Source organism: Mastigoproctus giganteus, chromosome 6, assembly GCF_048544385.1.
Source record: "Mastigoproctus giganteus isolate SK-2022 chromosome 6, ASM4854438v1, whole genome shotgun sequence".
In the NCBI taxonomy this organism is placed as follows: domain Eukaryota; kingdom Metazoa; phylum Arthropoda; class Arachnida; order Uropygi; family Thelyphonidae; genus Mastigoproctus; species Mastigoproctus giganteus.
The window spans coordinates 139,942,035-139,966,293 of record NC_143580.1 but is presented as its reverse complement, the minus strand read 5'-3'; the positions used below and the strand labels follow the sequence as shown (position 1 = coordinate 139,966,293).

At 38.2% G+C, this 24,259-nt stretch overlaps 1 protein-coding gene across 1 annotated transcript in view; it reads right to left on the bottom strand.

Annotated features, from left to right (window-relative positions):
• The window catches only part of LOC150084620 (uncharacterized), a 582,065-nt gene that overhangs the window by 394,112 nt on the left and 163,694 nt on the right, over window positions 1-24,259 (bottom strand). Inside the window, exon 7 of the mRNA XM_090376306.1 lies at window positions 3,712-3,761. Within this exon, the coding sequence (XP_090232432.1) occupies window positions 3,712-3,761 (50 nt within the window). The remainder of the gene's footprint in view (window positions 1-3,711; window positions 3,762-24,259) is intronic.

Genomic DNA, 24,259 nt, shown 5'->3' with positions numbered 1-24,259 from the left:
GGATTTCGGACTAAATACGAATATGGCTAAAACAAAAGTAATGATGAACAAGTATGCCACAGAAAGGGACATAATGATTGAAGGAGCAGTAATTGAAAAGGTGGTGTCATATACTTATCTGGGATAAGTTATTAGCTGTAATAATGATAAATGGCTGGAAGTCAAGATTGTTTGTTATTTGGTTTTTAGGAGCATTAGCAACTAAGGCCATATTGCTCCTGGAATATGCGGTGGTCATTCCCTTGACCTTTCCGCATCATCCGTATTTGGTGGTGACGGGTGGAAGTCAAGAGAAGAATAAATTTTGGATGGATAGCATTCAGGAAATATACTGAGGAGCAATATCACAATTTGTCTGAAATGTAAAATAATGAACCAATGTATACTCCTCATCATGACGTATGGAAGTGAAACTTGGGCACTCACCAAAAGAATGGAAGAGAAGCTGAAAACTACACAGCGAAGAATGGAACTAAGTATATTATGAAACTGACTGTTGGATAAGAAGAGAAACACATGGATTAGGCAGCAAACACAAGTAAAGGACATTCCTATCAAAACTAAAGAATGGAAATGGACTTGGCAGGACACATAGCTTGAAGACATGATGACAGATGGACTAAGAAAATAACAGAATGGTACCCAAGGGGAGCTAAAAGAAAACCTGAAAGACAACAACAGAGATGGACAGATGAAATTCAATGGTTCGTGGGTAGTAAATGTATGGCCATGGCACAAAACAGAAGGAACTGGAAAGTTGCGGGAGAGGCCTTCAATCTGCAGTGGATTGAAAATTGTTGATGACGATGATGATCATCGTCATCAGCAAGAGGCAGAAGGAAAGTCACTTATCTTTAGATGAGATGGTAAAAAAACTAACAGGTTTTAACTTGACAAAAGTTGTGGCTAATAGCTTTAGCTAGAGACCAGAATGCTCAATTGTCATTTAAACAAGAAGCAAGTTTTCTCCTCTTGGTCTGTTCAAAATCAAGTTTGACTGATTAATAAATGCTCTTGTTTTGAGCTTTGGTGTAAGTAAAAATGAACCTGGAGATTTGGATGCAAGATAATTGTGATATGTAACATTCTTATCTTGAATAGACTTATCATATTTACTGCAAAACCAAGATTTGGATAAAGGACAAGATTTTAAGGTGGAGTGTGGAATCAAGTGTTTCATCCCTACAAAAATAATTTCACTGACACAGTCTGATTAATCATTGACATCAGAAGATTTAAAACAATAATCCAACTAAGGTAATCTTGCTGAAATCTTGCTAATCATCCCAATTTTGCATTCTTGTAATGCCAAACAACATGAGAATGGCTACAAAAGAAAGACTATTGGAGGAGAAACCATTGCCAAATTGTGACCTAGATACTTAGTGGACCACTCACCTAGACTGTACTGTTTATGAGTTAAAGATCAAGGGTAGAAGGAAAAATTCCAGGGGTATAAGAAAGTGCAAATTATCTAGTATTCTGATAAGTATATGAACAATTTGTGCAAGATCATTAGTAATTGCAAAAGCCTCAGCATCTTGACCAGCTGGGTCCGCGTGATTAGAAAACTGAAGCCAGATGGAGGTCAGAAGAATTTTGAACAATCAATGCCAAGAAAGTGCCAGATGCTAATAGTATTTTTCCACTTGTTCTTAAAACCTGTGCTCCTGAGCTTACTACTGTTCTGTGTCACCTTTTTGCACTTTCTTATACCACTCGTATTTTTCCTTCTGCTTGGAAATTTTCACCCTTTGTCACCCTTTTTAAGAACTGACTGGCTCATGCCAGTCAGTTCCTAAAAAGGGTGACAAAGAAAATTACCTCAAAGTTAAGAAAGTTGCACTGGAGAAAGTCAAGTTTCAAAGAAAGAAAGTCAAAAAGTTCAAAGTGATTAGTGAAGTTGAGAGAACGACAGAAGCAACGGATGAATTTGACAGAATGGGATAGAGATATTTTAAGACAGAGATGATCAAAAAGAGGAGATTCCAAATTACTAAGTCCCTGAGAGGGAATATCAGAGTGGACATATGCACAGGTGCTACCTTTGAAGTGAAAGGAATTGTACAGCGGATAATTAAGACAAATGAGATGAGTTGTGGTCGAATAAACTGATAATTGGTATTCTGTCAGAAGTAAGCTGGAATTGGCATATTGTAAGTGGAAATGGACAGTACAGAGATTGTGAAAAAGAATTGGTTCCCCATTTTTAAAAAGAAGGTTCAATGACATATTGCAACAACACTCCTGCAGTTAAGCTTTTTTGAAATTCCCTACCATCCAACAGGGTGGAGGCTATTTATTGATTCATCAAATCAAAACCTCAAAGGAATTCCCCTTCATAATAAAAACAAGTATGTTATGCATTTGCTGCCCATTCAGCACACTTAAAAGAAAACTACAAAAATTTTAAGCTTCTTTTAGAACAAATTTAGTACAAGGATCATGGTTGACTAGTGTGTGAAGACTTTAAAGCTACTGGCCTGCTATTCAGCCAACAACTTGGTTACACAAAAATGTCTTACTTTCTGTGTGAGTGGGATAGTCGAGCAAGAAGTGACCACTGGGAAAGGAAAGTGTGGCCACCAAGATAATCTCTGTCCCTATTGGATCTAAATGAAGTACAGTTATCTCCCCAGCATTTTAAACCTAAGTTTAATGAAAGAGTTTGTCCAACACTGAATAATAAAGGGAATAATTGTTTCAAGTATGTTTGTGCTAAATCTTCAATGCTCATATATATAAAAAAATAAAAGCAAGAATTTTTGTTGGACCTCAAATATGCAAATTACTGCTAGACTCCGTATTAGAAGAATCCACAAACCAAACTGAAAATGTAGTGTGAAATTTTTTGGGAAACAATAAACACCCAGATTATGAGACAATCATGAGTGACATGCTGTAAAAATCTGGGAAACTAGGCTGCAATATGAATGTTAAGGTGCACTTTTGCACTCTCACATCAACTATTTACCAGAAGATTTAGGTAGCTTAAGTGAAAAGCAGGAGGAAAGATTTCATCAGGATATAAAATAAATTGAAAAAAGGTATCAAGCAGATGGAATGTCAATATGTGGCAAACTAGTTGGTATTTTTTTGTTATTTCATGCCACATTGGCAACTGGCCTACTAGTGCTGGATGCTAAAAGGAGGAACAACTACCAATACTAGCTGTCTGAGGAAGTCAACCTAGTGTAGTTTAAAATAAATCCAGTTTGTGGCCATCTATGCTTGACAGCAGGACACAGCCTTTGATATATATCTGTTTTTCTGTATTTTTATATAAGAATAATCTCTTTGTAAAATCTGTAAAAAATACAAAATAAATAAATCAGAAATCATCTTCATCAACATTTTTATTGTTATTTATTTCTAAAAATTTCTGAAATAATAACAGAGTAAATTTCAAGTAACTTTCGAACTGCCATTGAAAATGTAGTTCAGATTTCTTATTAGGAGTAAAATCAGAGAAATTTTCTTAAAATGCAGACCAGTGTTATTTAACCTTTTCAAAAAAGGAAAGAAAGCAATACTTGTTTGAATGAATAAATGAACTAAACAGAATGAATATATATGAATTAAAAGAATTCACTGAGGTATTAGAACTTAATTACACTAACAGGTAAATCCCATAGTGATAATAATAAAAAATTACTTTAGCTTCGTTAAGAATTTTTGAAATGTGTTTGTGCATGTATTACATGAACTTACCTGACACGTGTATTTGCTGTACCAGTTGCACTTGGTATGCAGTATGGCACCTAAAGAAAGAGAATTGAGATAAGAAAGAATTATATATATATATATATATATATATGAACTAAACTAATGAAACGATAGAAAATAAAAGGGGGGAAGTATTCAAGAAAAGGGTATCACGTGGAACTTTTTTTTTTTTTTTTTTTTTTGTGGCTGGTTCAGCATAAGCCTCAGGCTTCCTTGCACCATATGGATAATAATAATAATAATAATAACAATAGTAGCAGTGTTGGGTATCACTATGTCTAATTGACATAGCGGTACCCAACACTGGCAACCTGCAGAACATCCATGGGGAAAAAGTCGGGACGTACACGAACCTAAAACAGGAGATCAAAGAGATGTGGCATATGCAACAAGTAACGACCATCCCGATCATCGTGTCAACCACAGGTATGGTGCCAAAGACCCTACATAACAGCAATAGGTCTCCCAGTGAACACCTACAAGGAACTCCAGAAAGTCGCAACCCGGAACACCTGTAGGATAGTCAGAGTTCCTTGACCAACAGTAACACCAGACATAACAACAACCACCCTGTGTACTTGGTAGCAATACCCCTCAAGAGGTGGAGCCCCCAATCAGGGAGAAATAATATAAGAGCAACAATAATAATAAGAAGCTGGTAAACCATTCTATGAATGTCAAAAACAGAGGTGACAAAAAACCTTCCCAGCAGAAGCCACAACTTTGACTTTTTATGGTGTTGGTGATGATGAAGTCATGTCTCATCCACCAGTTATCACTTTGTGCAGAACCTCATTATCTTCAGTAACCATCTGTGGCAGCTCCTGACAAACTGCTGAACCCAGCGTGCACAAACACGTCACATGCAAATGGTCATGGAAAATACTGTACATGCTTCCTACTGATATTCTCAACATTTTTCCCAGTTGCCGTATTGTTATATAATGATCTTCTCTTGTGATTATAGAAGCAGTGTTTATGGTTTCAGTGGTGACAGCAGTGGCTGCAGCTACAGGACTGCCGATTTTTGTGAATGAATCATGTCCATCTTAAAACATTCTAAACCACTGGCGAGTGTGCTATAAGGAAGCACAGATTCATCATAAGTCTCTTTTAAGACTTCATATACTTTAGATGATGTTTTCTTGAGACGGAAACAAAATTTAGAGCAGTATACTATCTCTCGCATGTCATGTCCACTGTTATGTAGGCGAAACTGAACAGGCATCAACTTGACCGACAGTCAAGGTCACACTGTGCATTTGATTCAGCTGCACAGTTGCTATGATGCAGCTTGGTTTGGTCTTAAATTCCACAATTTGGCTAGAAATAGGAGTACAGCGGTTCATGAAAAATTTATAATCATTCTTTATTGAACAGCCCTTGTATAAATATAATAAATAATAAAAATAAATATAAATAATAAATTGGTTAAAGGTAAATTATTTAAAAAACATTATAAAAAGTTAAGAACAGCAAATACCAGAAAACAAAGAAAATAGCATTACTGAAGAAACAGTATTACATATAGGAGAAATTACAAAACAGGAAATTTAAAAGAATAAAAGAGATTACCTCAATCTGGTCCATAGAATAACTTCAGGCTTAAGAGGCCTGCGCAAAATTTTGCGCGGATAAAATAATTTTAATGAATACTTGCACTCACAGCACCCTAAATGATTCAATGCACGTTGGGACTGAAGGGCAAGGACCCCAATCCAACCCCAAAACACACCAAACCACCCCCATGAAACTGAGTGAGAGAAGACATTGTGCCAAAATTAATTAAAACGAGAGAATTGATCACGGTGATAAAATAAATTAAGATCATGGTAATGAAATAATTAAAACAATTTTAAGAAACTTTCCTTCCTTAAGCTGGCTAAGCTTTTCGACAAACTGTCTTGATTACAGGTTGGAAATAATGCAATGTGTGTATGTGTGCCAAGATATAAAATGGAGGATTATTTGTCTTGGTGCATGCGTATAAAAGATCATGAATCCAAGACGAGGTGGGGACAACACCTGTTGATAGAATTTTCGTGCAATTTAATTTCAAGGGTTTCAGCAATTAATAATTTTGTGTAGTTGTGTTGAATGTTTCGAATTTTTTCTCATTAAAAATAAATTTTACTCATTTACGCCATGAAAAGCCAATTCTGACACAGTTGCATGCAAAGTACGGACAGAAGTGGCATGTTGTTTCACCCCTCAAATCTAGGGTAAAATGAGTCCGGCCTTGACAAAATAGTTGCATTCACTATAAGAAATATTATATACAAGGTCATTTACTTGTACCGAAAAAGAAGAAAGGACTGTGCGATTTTTCAGAACAGTATGTAGTTTCTGCACTGGTCTTGCTACAATTTTAAATTCTGTATCTTTAAAGAGTCTACTAAGTTGTTTGTGCTATTATTCAACATGGAATGGAAATAACGTATTTTTTATTATTGGTGTGATATTTTGTGACCTGTTTTTTGTTTGTAATTTGATTTGGTTAATAGTGGTGAGGGGATAACCTTTATTTAAAAACTTTTGGTCAATACCTCAATCTCCAAGTGGGCTCAGTTGTGTTATATTTATAAGCGTTAAGAAATTGGTTGAATATAATGGACCTTTTGTAAGCAAATGGGTGATAATTATTAGTGAAGGAACATACCAGTATTTGTAGGCTTACGATAAATGTTATATTATATTTTATTCATATCACGTGTAAGTGTGAAATTTAAGAAATTTAAAGACTTCGTTTCATCGTGTTCTTTTTCCAGTGTAAAATGAACAGGAAATTAAAAAACTACAGTAATAGATAGTCATAAAATAAAGAATTAAAGTATGGAGGGAAAAAAAGTTAAGTACAGAATTAATAAAACTTTAAAACCAATTTTTGAGTAAAACTATACTAATTTTAATTTTTTTAAAAAAATTTTTATTACAGTAGTCACTGGCCTAGGAATTGACTCCATTAGTATGAAGATGAGCAGAGGGATCTGCAGCCAAGCTGCCTGCAAGGCTTTCCATGGTGTCAGAAGAGATGGCAGCTGAAAGCCTTGCTTCACTTCCCAGTCAAAAACATTCCACAGGTGACATAGTGCAATATCTCCTTGGAAGATCCCTTTTCTGGCTGGGAAAAAATTCAACATGACAGGGTGCATGTGGTTTTCTAAGAGCTGCTGGTTAACCAGTGAACTGGTTCACATGCTCCAGAGGTCCTAATTGGCAAAACATGCTCCACCAACACCTGCCTGGACACTTGATGGGTCCATGGACTTGTGTTGATTACGCTACACCCAGAGGCATCTGTCAGCGTGTTACACCAGGTATATGGACTCATCTCAGCAGCACACTTGTTTCCAGTCCTCCAGTGTCCAACCAGCATGTTGTTGACACCACAGAATTTTCCATTGACAATGATCGGTGGCGAGGAGAGGGTGTCCCTTGGTCATCTGCTGTGGAATCCCATATGTTTGAGTGTCCGGCATATAACATTTGGGATATTGTTTATGCATTCCCCATATTGTATTGTGATATCAACTATCATTCAATGACCTGCTGATGAGCCTGTACAATGCTCTGCACCCTTTGCTTACCATTTTGTGTAATCCTTTACAGTTCTGTCAGAGAAAGGCAGTCTGACTTGTTCAAAACCATTCTTTGCAAACCTTAACCACAATCATGCCTTTTTTAAAACTGGTGATATCTTTACTATGTCCCATAACTGCTACTTTATCACTTTCACTTGCATGAGCAGATGCAAATCACTACTGCTCTAGTCTAGGAAGCTGTTCAGCTTTTTATACTATGAGCTATGCAGCATAGTCCATTGGATGAACTTTCGTTGATTTGCAACAAAATTAATACAAATCACTGTTTACGGCTCTAAAGTTTAGAACAGCAATTTAACAAAACCATAATTACAAATCAATAGTGTTATAATTAGGTAGCTCCAAAAAACTACCTACCTAGAAACTACCATGTGATTTCTTTTTTCATTTAGAGATGGACTGGTCAAATTTCAGTGATCACTGTGTGTGTGTGTGAAAAAACAAGTTCATTAATGCTACGTAAGTCAGAATTTTCTCCATGCTTGTGCTTGCTGAATTGATTGAATCAAAAAGGAAATGTTCAACGAACATGTAAATAGAATCATATATTGTATTTATTCAATTTTTTATCTCAAGCGCAGAAAAAATTACAAAACATGCAATTTAAAAAATTTTCAAAATTATAAAATTACAAAAAAAGAGGAGACAGGCATAACGTCAGTACGTTTAACCTCTCGAGCATTGTTGCCAGAATCAACGTCTTCAGCTGATAAATACACCGCTGCGGAAATTGAGATTTAGAAGGGGTCGGCTGCTCAACCTTACGAAAGAACATATTAACGGATGACTGGATGATGGCTTTTTTCTTTTCATCGTAGATTTCTTTGTAGCAAGCATATCATTCACCCCTCTGTTAAATTTTAAGAATCGTTCACTGTCAGGATCCATCTTCTCAAACCTCGCCGTTGCCAATGCAATTTCACAAAATGCCATTGCCATCTCTCTCTCTCTCTCTGGTGATGAAGCGTCTTGGCTCGTCATTTGGTTCATCTTGAGCTTCGTCAGCATTTTCTTCTTTCACTATCACTGCCTGCAAGTCAATATGTTCTTCTTCTTTTCTTCCTCTATTAACTCCTCCACATCTTTGGCATCAACCTCCAACTGAAGTAGCTCTGCAACCTTTACGATCTTATCTGTAACCTCTTCATATGATTCGTCTTTTTCAAATCTTTCAAAGCCTTTTACGTGCCGTGGGCATATTTTCTTCCATGTTCCATTTAAACAACTTTTGGTAATTTCTGCTCAGGCCTCATTAATGTTTAAGATGGTGTGGTAAATATTGTAAGATTTACAAAAGTCTCTTAACATACAATTTTTCTCATCATCTACTGCAGACAATGTCTGAGCAAATGTTGTGTGTAAATAGTATGCTTTTAAATTTGAAATAACACCCTGATTCATAGGTTGGATGAGTGAAGTAGTGTTTGGCGGTAGAAATAAGACTCTCACTTAAAATTGAAATCAGCTAGATGCACAGGATGTCCAGGAGCATTATCTAATAGAAGCAAAATCTTGAAAGGAACGTCGTCTTTACATTTTTCGACCTCGGGAATGAAGCAGCATTTAAACCAATCCTCAAAGAGATATATTGTTATCCATGCTCTCTGTTTCGATCAGAAATGCACGGGTAGGGTGGTTTTATTGATTCCCTTAAATGCACGAGGATTTCCAAGCAGTGGGTTTAATCTGTAATCTCCTGCTGCATTAGCCCCAAGCAAGAGCATAGCCCTATCTTTTGATGCCTTGAAACTTGGCATTGTATTTTCCTCTTTGGCAATGTATGTTCGATCCGGCATTTTTTTCCAATACAGAGCAGTCTCATCAACGTTAAAAATTTTAGGCGTTGAATAGTCGCCTTCTTCAATAATTTTTTCCAACACATCACAAAATTTCTCTGCAGCTGCAGAACCCACACTGGCGACTTCACTGCATACTTTAACATTGTGGAAACCAACGCGATGCTTGAACCTATTAAACCACCCGTTGCTTGCCACGAACTTGGGTTGGGGTTCACCGTACTTATCCTTAATATCTTTATAAATTCTTGATGATTTTGCTTGAATGGTCATTAGACTCAGGGTCACTTGCTTTTGAGTCTGATTTTCCATCCATATTATTAACAGCTGTTCCATCTTTGATATAGCACCTGAACGCTGTTTTGTGATCACTGTTGATCTTAAGTGCATTGATACTTCGACATGTTCTTTTATACACGCACTGTCCTTTAAAATAGCATTCACTGTTGAAGCAGCAAGACCTAATTCCCTTGCAACAAACTTTGTCCTGCTTCATACTTCTTAATCTTTTTCATCTTCGTTTCTAAATGAATTTTGTTTCGTTTCCTGGCACTACCATCAATTGCAGTTTTCGTTGGTCGCTTTTCCTTCATGATTGTAATACTTGTTGCTTTTTTGTGCATATAAAATTTGTTTTTTATATGAATGAAGATTTCAGGTTGTTGTTGTTTGTTATTTGGTTTTTCGGAGCATTAGCAACTAAGGCCATATTGCTCCGGGGATATGAGGTGGTCATTCCCTGACCTTTCCGCATCCTCCGTATTTGGTGGGCATGGGCTCGAACCCCAGTCTAATCAAGAAGCGTGTGCTGCGCACTGCTGCTCCTGCCCACCTGGCTACGGAGGCGCCATGAAGATTTCAGTGAAGGGGAACACATTTCACCATAACAGCATAAAAACCCACATAATTGCAGTTATAGGTATTATCGCAAATGCAACAAGACCGAGTTTACTACCCATTTATAATTAGATGCACTAACAGAAAAGCCCAATATACTGGAAAGTGCAAATTGTTTTTATTGTTCTTTGGTCATGACCTCCAGAAACGTGCTTTAGAATTTGGCATTCAAAATTGATTCTTATAACAGGAACATATGATAACGATGAAAGTGTAGTGCAATTTCCATTATAAATATGACCTTTCAGCGAGATAAATAGCTTATTTATATAGCGAAATTTTCAACTTCCAAGGACTTGGAACGAATTACAAAAAAAAAAAAAAAACAATGTATTATTGGGTTAACATTATGATATTTTCACGATACCTCCATTTACTCCTATGGGTTGCAAAATACGTTTCCATGATTTTTTAAAGTTTGCGCCTGCCAGCAAAAAATTACATAAAGTCCAATTTCCGTAAGTCGAGTATTATGTAAGTCGGGGAGTTCCTTGTATACAGTGTGCTTTTAAAACAGAATAATTAATAAAAAGAAATGCCTTTTTTCATCTCTCAACACTGTCCATTCATTCCTCCAACCAGCACATCGTATAAACACAATATTCAATAGTTTGTTTAGTTCTTCTTTGAATTGATTCAAAATGCCCACTTCCACAACAACAGATGGAAGTTTGTTACAGCAATCAACCACTGACTGGGTGAAGGGAGGCTTCTGCCCATCTATCCTGCAGTGCTCCATCCTCAATTTAAATTTATGCCCACTCGTGTAGTCTCAGCAAGAGGAAGAATACCATCAGCATTGATCCTTCTCAATCTATTCAGAACCTCAAATATCTCAATAAGATCACCTGGCAAATGCATAGTTTCCATATGCTGTAACTGACAGATATGAAGCCTTTCTTGGTAGGACGATTCTCTTGTTTCCCTCACAAACTTCACTGCATCTGTTCAGCAGTTCTACATCTTTCCTAAAATGAAGCATCCACTCCTATATATAGCATTTAAGATACAGCATAACCACTGCCTTGTACAATGGAGAAAATCAACTCTTTATTGCAGCTAGGAAAATTCCTGTTTATCATTGACAAAAATCCCATGAGCAATCCCGATAACCTGTCTACATTGCTCAGACAACTTCACAATTACCGTCACAATTATCTGACTGCATAATTACCTCCCTAGTCGTTTTCATTTTCCACTACTTTCAGTGTAATACTATTTTTGGTGTGGCGCCTCTGTAGCCAGGTGGGAAGGAGCAGCAGTGCGTAGCACACGCTTCTTGATTAGACCGGGGTTCGAGCCCGTCACCACCAAATACGGTGGATGCGGAAAGGTCAAGGGAATGACCACCGCATATTCCCGGAGCAATATGGCCTTAGTTGCTAATGCTCCTAAAAAAAAAAACAAATAACAAACTATTTTTGGTACATTAATCCAGGATTACTGCTACTCATATGCAGTACCTTGTATTTATTAAAATTCAACTGCTATTTCTCAGCCCAATACCTATTTTTCTGTATCTTTTTGCAGTAGCTTACCTTGAATACTGACATTAACCACCCTGTATCATCTTTGTATCGTATAATCTTCAAAGTTAGACATAAGAATGACATACCTCAATCATATCATTAATGAATATAGAAAACAAAAACAGTAATGAACCCTGGGTACTCCACTAATAGCACAGTAGTAGTGGCGGCCTATGATGCAAGAAAGCAAGCTTATACAGCATCAGCCAAAAACACACACAAGCACACTTCACCCTATCCTCACCCTCCAAGAATTTGTCTAATTCTTCCTTGAATTTATTCAAATCATCCACTTCCAAAACAACAGATGGATACCAGTTCCAACAATCTACAACCTGCTGGCTGAAGGCAAACTTCTACACTCTAACCTGCAACCTTCCTTTCTCAACTTGAATTCATGTCCCCCCATGTGAGAGTGTGAGTGTGTGTGTGTGTGTGTGTGTAGTCTCAGCGAGAGGAAGAATGCCATTAACATTCATATACTCAATCGATTCAAGGCCATAAACACCTCAATCAGATCTCACCAGTAACAAGTGTCAGGTGATTAGTCTCCAGACATTTCAATTTGCAGAAATGAAACCTTTCTAGTTAAGAGCACCCTTTTGTTCCTTCACCAATCTGGTTGCCCTTCTCTGTACTGATTCCAGTAGATCTACATCATTCCTAAAGTGAGGCTTTCAGACCTGTATACAATACTCAAGATGTGGCCTAACCATGGCACATTGTACAAAGGGATAATCACCTCCTTATCCCTTCTATAAAACTTTCTGCATATTATTGACAAAACCACATGGGCTATCCTGCATGTCTACACTACTTAGAGAATTTCATATCTGATTGAACAATTATCACAAGCATTTTTTTTTTAATTTTCTACCATCCTCAGTGTTATTCTGGGATTACTGCAACCCATATTCAGTTCCATGCATTTGTCAACGTTAAAATTCAACTGCTAATTCTCAGCCCATTGATCCAATTTTCCCAGATCTTGTTGTTGTTGTTCACCGATTGCTGTTGTTAACCACACTGTCAACCTTTGAATCATCTGCAAACTCAGATTTTTATCCTGATATACCTTCATCAATATCATTAATAAATATCGAAAACAACAATGGGCCCAGAATTGAACCCTAGGAATGCCACTTAACATTGGTCCATGAACAGTAGTTCCCATTGATAATCATTCTGTTTTATTCTACTTAACCATCTCTTTAACTATAACAGTAACTTGCCCTTAACGTCACATTGTTCAAGTTTGTACTTCTGTGTGCAACAGTATTAAAAGCCTTAATGAAATTCAAGTATATGACATTCAAATTATTTTTTGAATCCAGTTAGTCACTGCATCATAGCATACTTTTCACATTTGATAGACAACATCCCCCTTAACAAATCCATGCTGTTACTACAGTATAATTGTATCTTTGTCTAGATGGTCCTGCATTACTTCTTTAATCAGTTACTTGATTATTTTCCCCTGGAACAGACTTAACGCTAACATGACTATAATTAATCATGTCACCATTTAATCCCCTTTATGAATACATTCACACATCTCCAGTCAATAGGGACCTCTACTGAATCCAAGGATGCTCTCATAATTATGGCTAAAAGTATCCTTACCTGCTTTGCTGCCTCCCTTAATATAACTGAATAGATTCCATTCCACCTCAGGCATCACTTTTATGTTCACCTTCATACCTTCAACAATTTCTCTTCCACCTTCCTTTCAGTTATCACAGTCATTTAGCTCCCCATTAAAGTTCGATAAACTTCTGGCATTCCCTCCCCTAAAGAATTCCGCTTGTGAATTTAGATGCAAAATACCTTTCAATTTGTCAGCAACCTGAGCAGGGTTATCAATGGGGTTATCAACATTAACCCATTGACATCAAGTGGCCCAATGTGATTCAACCCCTTTCTTCTACTGTTAATATTAGTATAGAAGCCTTTGTTGTGTCTGCATCCTTTGACAGAGACTTCTGATAATATGCCTTAGCTTGCCTAGCCTCCTTTGTGAGTTGATTACAGACTAATTTATATACACCATAAGCTTCTGAATCACCTGATAATTACTATGCCTGACATGCACCTTTCTTCTGTGTCATGTGTCTCAATAGTTCATCTGCCATCCATTTAGGTTTAAGCCATGAACAGTATTTCTTTGTTGGTATGAAAAGCTTATAAGCTTCTATGATTACATCCTTGAATGCTTCTCATTAAAAATTTTCTGTTGGTAATATCATCAGTTGGTCTCACTGCATGTAATTTAAAAACTTTTTGAGACCACTGTAGTCACTCTTACGAAAGCAAAATCCTTTCTCTTTACCCTTGCTAGCTATTTTCTCAATGTGTAAAGAAACAGTGCTGATAACCATGTCAAGAATACTGCTTCTTTTTGTTGCCTCTCTGACATGCTGCTGTAGAAAACAATCATCCAATAAATCCCCAAAAGTCCTGCTAGTGTGTTAGTGACCAACCCACAAATTCGTCAACATCTGGAAAGTTTAAAATCCCCTATTATAAGATATTTATGATTTACTGTCCACTGGGGTAGTGTCCATTGATAACTATTTTCTGTCTTTTCCCCTTAACTATCTCTTTATCAACAGCAGTAGCTTGTACATAATGCTGCACTGCTCCAATCTGTACAGCAGTCTTTTATGTGCAAGAGTATCAAAAGCCTTTTTGATAATCATAATATCATATACTTGGATTTCCTGAAACCTAACTATATGATATCAAAATTATTTTTTGCATACAGATCCTTTGTTACTACAACACAGTATCCACATTCAACAAACAAAATCGTCCCTTCAAAATTCTTCAAACCCAAGCTGTAACTGCAGTGTTATTTCTACTCCTTGTCTAGATGGTCCAACTTTATTTCTTTAGCCAGTGACATCATTATTTTCCCTGGAACAAAAGTTATGCTAAAAAGTTTGTTAATTTTTCATGTTGCCATTTGATCCACCCATGTTGAACTTATGATACATTTGCACACCTCCAACTACAAGAACTTTCCTTGAATCTAAGATTGCTCTCATAATTATCACTGAAGATATACTTATCGATTTTGCTGCCTCCCTTAATACAACTCGACAGTTCTCATCCACCCAAAGGTACCTTTTATGTTTAGCTTCAACAATTTCTCTTCCACTTTCCTCTCAGTTATCACAAAATCATTTAGATCTCTGTAAGAATTTGATAAAGTTCTGTCATCCCCTCCATTAAAGAATTCCTCTTGTGTGAATGAAGAAGAAAATTACCTATTCAGTTTGTCAGCAACCTGAGCAGATCATCAATAGCTAAGCCACTGATATCTAATGGACAAATGTGAATTCATCCCCTTCCTTTAAGTTTACATAAGTAAAGAAATCTTACCCATTTAAATTTTCATCCAGAAACTTATAATAATGTCTTTACTTGCCTAACCTCCTTTTGATTTCACGGAAGACTAGTTTATATCTAGTAGATTTTTGTATATCCATTCAGGTCTAAGCCTTGAACAGTATTTATTAATTGCTATAAAAAACCTGTTGGCTTTGATGTTTACTTCCCTGAATGTTTTCCATTTATAATTTGCTTTTGGTAAATTGATCACGTGGTCACAGTGTATAGAATTAAAAAACTGACTAAGACTATTAGAATCATTATTACGAAATGATTAGCCCTTCCCTTTGCTCTTGATGGTAGTTACATCTTTAAGTAAATCCCATATTAATACACTGTGATCACTACAATGTAGTGGTTCTTTTACCTGCAGCATTGTAATGCATCAAGCTCTATGCAAATAAACAGATCAAAGGGTATCACTCTCTCTCTTGTTGTCGCTCTCTAAACTGTTGCTGTAGAAAACAGATCTCCAATAAATCCACAAAAGTCTTATTATTATTATTAGTCATATGGTGCAAGGAAGATTGAGGCTTAGGCTGCACCAGCCAAAAAAAATTCCCAAGTTACCCTGAGAGAGAGAGAGTCAGAAGCAGAAAGGAATCACCAAGAAAGAAAAGAAAAGAATGATGATATCCAGCTCAGAACCCTGTGTGTGCCAAGCCCATACTCACAAGATGTGAGCCTTAGCAACTCCAAGTTACAGACAATATTTGCAAGGTTAGAATCCGTGATAAGACATTCCGATTTACTGGCCAAGTCTACTTGTCTGTATAGCTGTTCATTATATTCATTACAGTCGTTAGGAATATAACACAATCTCATTTTTATGTTCACAGTGTTTATGTCAATCAAACTGACTCAACATTGTGGCCACCCATTTGTAACTAAGAGCATGACCCTTCCATTTTTGTACTGTATCTCCTTTGTGCGGAAATTTGCCTTTAGCCAGCGGGTGGTTGGTTGGTGGAACAGACTTCCATCCCTCGTCATGGAAGTTGATAGCCTAAATAAGTTTAAGGCTCAGCTGGACAGGTATTTCGAACGAACAGAGGGGTGAAGTGGAAGTGGTTATTTTTTATTTATTTATTTATTTATTTTTTTTGGCTGATGCTGCATAAGCTTGCTTTCTTTCATCAAATGCCTCTACTAATGCTAATTCTTTCTGTACACAGTGTACTTCCTATATTAAACTTCTGCAACACTCCTTCAGTGAACCATTCTCGGACATCCCACAATGTCTACATTTGATGAACTGACCAGTAGTTCAAGTTGATCAAACTTAATCACTATGCTCCTAGCATTAGTGTACATGCAAGTATATGTGCAACTGTTTTATTCTCAATAACCCTAACACATTTCATGTGTATGCTTGCTTCACATGGGCCCATCAGGTCTTGAAATCCCCAACACCTTGCTTTCCAGGCTGCAGCATATTCCAGTAGAAAGAGTGCAAGAATCACTTTCACCTCTGGATGTCGCTACTGTTAATTTTTTAAAATGAAAATCCCAAACACGAGAGGTATTAGAACCTGTAGTACTAAGTACTGTGCTTGGGTCGCATGTTGAGAAGATGAGAGAAGATACTTGTTGACATTAGACTTGAATTTCTGTAGACTGTAATTTTCAGGAAATACGTATGAAGGAAGGTTGTTCCAGAAAATGGCAGCTGAATGAATAAACGATGAAGATGAAAAGTTGGTTCTATAAGTTTGAAGTTGGACAATAAATGGATGTTGGCTGGTGGCGACATGTGTTTGCACTGTTCTGAAAGAGAGAGAGAAAGAGTGGGAATTATAGAAGCCAATTCAGAGGAACAGTGCCCATGGAAATATCTGTAGAAAACGCATGCAGCAGAAACAATACGTCTATGAGACAGCAAGTAGAGAGACTCTGTTACAGATAAGTCATTAATTAACCTAACTGCCCTCTTCTGAATGTAAACTAGAAGCCGGAGGGTAACTAGAAGCTTGGGGGCACTGCTCCAGATGTGGGAACAATATTTCATGGTAGGGTGGATCTGCGATTTGCACAGAGTGAACAGCTGTTTGGAAGAAAAGTAATGCCGAGAGCGAAAGAGAAAACCAAGTTTTTTAGAAGCAATATTTGTTGTTGTTGTTTGTTTGGTTTTTAGGAGCATAAGCAACTAAGCCATATTGCTCCGGGATATGCGGTGGTCATTCCCTGACCTTTCCGCATCCTCTGTATTTGGTGGTGACGGGCTCGAACCCCGAGTCTAATCAAGAAGCGTGTGCTACGCATGTGCTTGTGCCAAGAGAAATTAGAAGTCAGAGTAATCCCCAAAAGAGATATATCAACTTGCCTAGAAATCGGAGTGTCACCAAAGATAAGCATAGGAGCAGAAGAATCCTTTTTGCGAGATATAATACAAGATTTAACTTTAGAAGGAATGAAATCAACTAAGTTGTCTTTGCCCCACTGGAGAATTACCTGGAGATCAGCATTTAAGAAATTGGTAATGGATATTCGAGAAGTTGAAGCTGATTGAGCAGGGCAAGGTTTCTCAAAATGGAAAGTAGAATGCAATGTGCTATCATCAGCAAAACTATGCATAGGATTTCTAGTCAATGGAAGAAGTTCATTAATATACAAGAGGAAAAAAGTTGGGGAAAGAACTGAACCTTGGCATACAGCAGCATTAGTGGAGAAGTTAGAAGACAGAGAGCCATCTACCACCACCCTCAGTTAGCGATCAGAGAGAAAACTGAATAACCAATTACAAAAAACAGTTGGCAAAAAATAAGATGGAAGCTTCTTTAGAAGACCTTTATGCCAATCACGATCGAAAGCCTTTGAGATGTCAAGAGCAACCGCTTGTGCTTCACCGAACCTTTCCAATGAATTTGTTCATAAATGGGTAACATAAGCCGGAATATCACTAGTGGATCGACATTGACGGAATCCATACTGGCGATCGTTGATCAGATGGAAGGTTTCTAGGTAGTTTAAGAGTTGGCAGTTAATTGATTTCTCCATTACTTTAGAAAGAGAGTAGAAGTAATTGCAATGGGATGGGAGGGATTTGTCACCCATTTTAGGAACTGGCTGGATATGAGCAAATTTCCAAGCAGAAGGAAAAACACCTTTGGGATAAGAAAGTGAAAAAAAGGAGGCAAAGAACAGGAGTAATTTCAGGAGCTCAGTTTTGAGAACAAATGGAGAAATAACTTAAGAACCTGGAGCTTTCTGAGAATCAAAATTCTTCAAAATACTTCTGACATCCTTTTCACGGAAGACATTGAATGCAGCGTGTTGGGAATGGTGGGAGATTTTTACCAAGATCATTGATACATCAGTTGGATACCATATGTATGGCACACTATGGCCATAGTTGCCAATGCGCCTAATAAATCCCCAAACAAAAAAACATGAGTTGGAAGAAAAATGAGATGCTAGCAGGTCAGCTTTATCCTTGGCTGAAGTGACAACAGAACCATCTGGTTTTGACAGGGGTGGGAGCAGAGATGGGCAAAAGTTGTGGCTAATAGCTTTGGCACAAGACCAGAATGCTCGGTTACCATTAGAGCAAGAAGCAAGTTTTCTACTCTCAGCCTGTTCAAAATCTAGTTTGGACTGATTAATAACTGCAACTATGCAACGTTCTTCCGTTGAACAGTCAGCACACTTATTGGAAAACCAAGGTTTAAATAAAGGACAAGATTTGAAAGTGGAGTGTGGAATAAAGGATTCCATTCCTACAAGAATAATTTCCCTGACACGACCTGAGCAAACACTGACATCAGAAGTTTTGAAACAGTAATTCGACCAAGTAAAAGAAATCTCACAGGTCATCCCATTTTGCATTCTTGTAATGCCAAACAATACAAGGTTGAGATTGGCAATGAGTGAAAGACTCCATTGGAGAAGACACAATCACCAAGTTGTTATCTGAGGTGCCTAAAGAACCACTCACTTCAACCATGTACTTAGAAGGGTTCTTTGTGAGAAAAAGATCAAGCATGTTGGCTGTATGGTTAGGATTGTGCAGGATTCTTGTAGGTAAATGAATTGGATTGTTCCTAATAACAATCTGTGCAAGATTATTAGTAATTGCAAAATCCTCAGCATCTCGCCCAGCCTGGTTGGTGTGACTAGAAAATGGAAGCCAGGTGGAGTTGTGAACATTAAAATCACCAAGGAAAATACCTCACTGTTAGGAAAGTTCGAATGGAGATAGTCAAGTTAAAAAGAGAGGAAGTCGAAGAGGTCCAAGTGATTAGTGGAGATGGGAGAACGGAACAGACAACAGATGAATTTGACCCAATGAGGTAGAGAGATTTTAAGCCAGAGAAGATCAAAAAGAGGAGATTCTAAATTACCAAGTCTCTGACAGGGAATATTGGAATGGACATATGCACAAGTGCCACCTTTGAGGAGAAAGGAATCATACAGCGAATAATTTGGGCAACTAAGATGAGCAGTAGTTGAATCAACCGATAACTGAGATTCTGTCAGAAAGAGTACATGGGGTTTGCAGACTGCAAGTGGAAATGGACATCGTTGAAATTAGAATTGTGACCACGTATATTTGTGAAATGAACTAGGAAGTGTTTGGAAAGTTTAGATCTTTTTGCAGATAAGCTTACTCTATTAGTTTGACAATTCACTGTGTATTCAATAGTAAGAAAAAGTGTGGGGGCATGCGTAATGAAATTTTGGTTAAGGCATACACATGGTAAGAATACACCCCGATCCTTGACATAACGTGGCCTCGGGGATCATACACACTACTCAGACTCTCTCCAGTCACTATCTCGCAGAGTAGAGGTAGCAAGATTATATACTAGCTGATCCGGAAGCCTCCTAAAAAAATGCTACCAATAGTTTCGGTCCAGTGTACTAACAACAGCCAACCTGCGAACACTGTTTTAGAGCTGTATCCTCGAAACGTAAGGAAGATTGGATCTCGCCATTATATCCATCATAACCTCAAAAGTCATCAGTCTTACTACATGAAGAAGGGATGGGGAAGGGTTGACTGCAACTTAGCTCTGAAAACTAAACATGGGTTCCACCACTTCAAGCCTCCAATAAGCAAAGTGGTGGTATTGTACCAGTTGATGAGAGTCATCTACGACCTAGTATTGCCTGGTAACACAGAGGGGCGGCATTCCTCCATGTGGTGTAGGCACCACACCTCAATCCCTGCTTACGTTGGTTCACACCTGGGTCCACAATTTGCTTGTGCATAGGGGTAATACCCAGGATTACTAATAGTCCCACCATTGTGAAGGTGCAACCAAAACGGTGTTCGCAGGCCGGCCACTAGTTAATACACCGGACTGAACCTATTGGTAACTCTCTAGGAGGCTTCTGGATCAGCTAGTGTATAATCTTGCTACCTCTACTCTGCCAGATAGTGACTGGAGGGAGTCCGAGTAGTGTGTATGCGGGGAGCATTGTCGAGGCCACATTATGTCAAGGATATATTCTTACCACATGTACGCCATATCCAAAAATTTCATTACTTCATACAGCATGACCCACCCACTTTTTCTTACTATTGAATACACCATGAATTGTCAAACTAATAGAGTAAGCTTATCTGCGAAAAGATCTGAACCTCCCAAGCACTTCCTAATTCATTTCACAAATATATGTGGTCTCAATTGTAATCTCAAACCCATGTACTTTTTCTGACAGAATCTCAGTTATCGGTTGATTCAACTACTGCTCATCTCAGATGCCCAAATTATTCACTGTATGATTCCTTTCGCCTCAAAGGTGGTACTTGTGCATATGTCCGTTCTGATATTCCCTGTCAGAGACTTGGCAATTTGTAATCTCCTCTCTTTGATCTTCTCTGGCTTAAAATCTCTCTATCTCATTGTGTCAAATTCATCTGTTGTCTTTACCATTCTCCCAACTCCACTAATTACTTGGAGCTCTTTGACTTCCTCTCTTTGCAACTTGACTTTCTCCAGTCCAACTTTCCTAACAGTGAGATAATTTTCCTTAGTGATTTTAATGTCCACAACTCCAGCTGGCTTCCGTTTTCTAGTCACACCAACCCACCAGGTCGAGATGCTGAAGCTTTTGCAATTACTAATCACCTAGCACAGATTGTTCATTTACCTACAAGAATACCGGACAATCCTAATCATACAGCCAATACGCTTGATCTTTTTCTCACGAACAACCCTTCAAGTACAAGGTCGAAGTGAGAGGTCCTTTAGGCACTTCAGATCACAACATGGTGATTGTCTCTTCTCCATTGGAACCTTTATCTCATGGCTATTCTCAACCTCGTGTTATTTGGCATTACAAGAATGCAAAATGGGATGACCTGCGAGACTTCTTTTCTTCTTTTCCTTGGTCGGATTACTGTTTCAAAACTCAGATCATGTCAGTGAAATTATTCCTGCAGGAATGGAATCCTTTATCCCACACTCCACTTTAAAATCTCGTCCTTTATCTAAACCTTGGTTTTCCAATAAATGTGCTAAGGCTGTTCAAGAGAAGAATGTTGCATATCGTAATTGGCTTGTTTTTAATTCTTCAGTTTCATTTTCTGCCTACACCAAAGCTCGCAACAGCTGTAAAGCAATTATTAATCAGTCCAAACTAGAGTTTGAACAGGCTAAGAGTAGAAAACTTGCTTCTTGCCCTAATGGTAGTTAAGCATTCTGGTCTCTTGGCAAAGCTATTGGCCGCAACTTTTGGCCATCTCTGCTCCCACCTCTGTCGAAACCAGATGGTTTTGTTGTCACTTCAGCCAAGGACAAAGCTGACCTGCTAACATCCCATTTTTCTTCCAGCTCATGTATTAATGATCTTGGCAAAACACCTCCCACCATTCCCAACATGCTCCATTCAATGCCTCCTGTGGTCTTCCATCAAAAGGATGTCAGAAGGATTTTGACGAATCGTGATGCTAAGAAAGCTCCAGGTCCCGATGGTATTTCTCAATTTGTTCTCAAAACCTGTGCTCCTGAACTTACTCCTATTCTTTGCCGCCTTTTTTCACTTTCTTATTCCAAAGTTGTTTTTCCTTCTGCTTGGAAATTTGTCCATATCCAGCCAGTTCCTAAAAAAGGGTGACAAATCCCTCCCTTCCAATTTTCGTCCCACTGCAATTACTTCTACTCTTTCTAAAGTAATGGAGAAATCAATTAACCGCCAACTCTTAAACTACCCTAGAAACCTTACATCTGATCAACGATCGCCAGTATGGATTCCGTCAGTGTCGATCCACTGGTGATATTCTGGCTTATATTACCCATTTATGGACTAGCTCAATGGAAAGGTTTGGTGAAACGCAAGTAGTTGCTATTGACATCTCAAAGGCTTTCATTCGTGTTTGCCATAGAGGTCTTCTAAACAAGCTTCCATCTTATGGTTTGCCAACTGTTTTTAGTAACTGGTTATCCAGTTTTCTCTCTGATCACTCACTGAGGGTGATGGTAGATGACTCTCTGTCTTCTAACTTCTCCACTAATGCCGGTGTCCCCCCAGGTTCAGTTCTTTCCCCCGCTATTTTCCTCTTGTATATTAATGACCTTCTTCCACTGACCAGAAATTCTATCCATAGTTTTGCTGACAACAGTACATTGCATTCCACCTTTCACTTTGAGAAACTTTGCCCTGCAAAAACAGATGCAACTTCTCGAGTATCCACTGCCAAATCCTTAAATGCCGATCTTCCGGTAATTCTCCAGTTGGGCAAAGACAACTTAGGTAATTTCAACCCTTCTAAAACTCAGTCTTGTCTTATATCTCACAAAAAGGATTCTTCTGCTCCTATGCTTATCTTTAGTGACACTCCGATTTCTAAGCAAAATGATATATCTCTTTCGGGGATTACCCTGACTTCTAATCTCTCTTGGCACAAGCACATTACAAATATTGCTTCCTCTGCATCTAAAAAATTTGGTTTTCTCTTTCGCTCTCGGCGTTACTTTTCTTTCAAACAGCTGCTCATTCTGTATAAATCGCAAATCTGCCCTGCCATGGAATATTGTTCCCACATCTGGGGTGGTGCCCCTCAGAACCTCTCTCTCTCTCAGGCTTCTTGATTCCATTCAGAAGAGGGTGGTTAGGTTAATTAATGATTCATCTCTAACAGAGTCTCTCTACTCGCTTTCTCATAGACGTACTGTTTCTGCTGCCTGCCTCTTCTACAGATACTTCCATGGGCACTGTTCTTCTGAATTGGCTTCTATAATTCCCGCTCTCTCTTTCAAAACAGTCCAAACACGTGCCGCCACCAGCCAACATCCATATACTGTCCTACTTCAAACTCACAGAATCAACTTTTCATCTTCCTCATTTATTCATTCAACTGCCGTTTTCTGGAACAACCTTCCTTCATACATATTTCCTGAAAATTACAATCTACAGAAGTTCAAGTCCAATGTCAACAAATATCTTCTTTCGTCTTCTCAACCTCCAACCCAAGCACGGTACTAAGTACTATAGGTTCTAATACCTCTCATGTTTTGGGTTCACATAAAAAAAAAAAAAAAAAAAAAAACAAGAGGAACTGGTTGTCACAGACTGTCCGGACTTCGCCAAAATTGGGTCCACTTGACTTGAGTGTCACCTGAATATCAGTTCCATCAGCATTTTAGAGTCCCAGGTAGCAAGTACAGCTTGTCTGGCATAACTGAGAGAATGTCTGTGACAATCTCAAGGACCTATGTATTAGTCTGTGTATCCCTCCAGGCTAGCAGTTTTCTGATCCAACTAAAACTGCTTCAATAGTATCAGCAAATATTCTTGCAACTACTTCCATTTAAGTATATCTCATCCCTGTAGACCATATTTAGAAGTTAGGGGTTTGAACCCCTGACTGCAAAATAGGGCTGATCTGCCAACCCACACTGCATCAGCATGGGGTTGTTGTTGTTGTTTGGTTTTTTTTAGGAGCATTAGCAACTAAGGCCATATTGCTCTGGGTATATGTGGTGGTCATTCCCTGACCTTTGTGCATCCTCTGTATTTGGTGGTGACGGGGCTCGAACCCCGGCCTAATCAAGAAGCGTGTGCTACGCACTGCTGCTCCTTCCCACCTGGCTATGAAGGCGCCCTCATCAGCATGGGGATTATGGTCCATTCTCTTAACATGAATCATTGAGGAGGATTTCATCCTGCAGTGGATTGATAATGGCTGCAGTTTACTTTTTTTACCATCCCTGTAGAAACACTCTCCCCTGTTAACAACCACATATCTCGCTGAGAAAAATTTTATTTTTTTACCCCATGGGGCTTGCACAATCTCTCCCAGGCTGAATTGACGGACAAGGCTGTTATCATGAACACCTTCCTCTTGTGTTTGGGCAGAATTGAAGACACT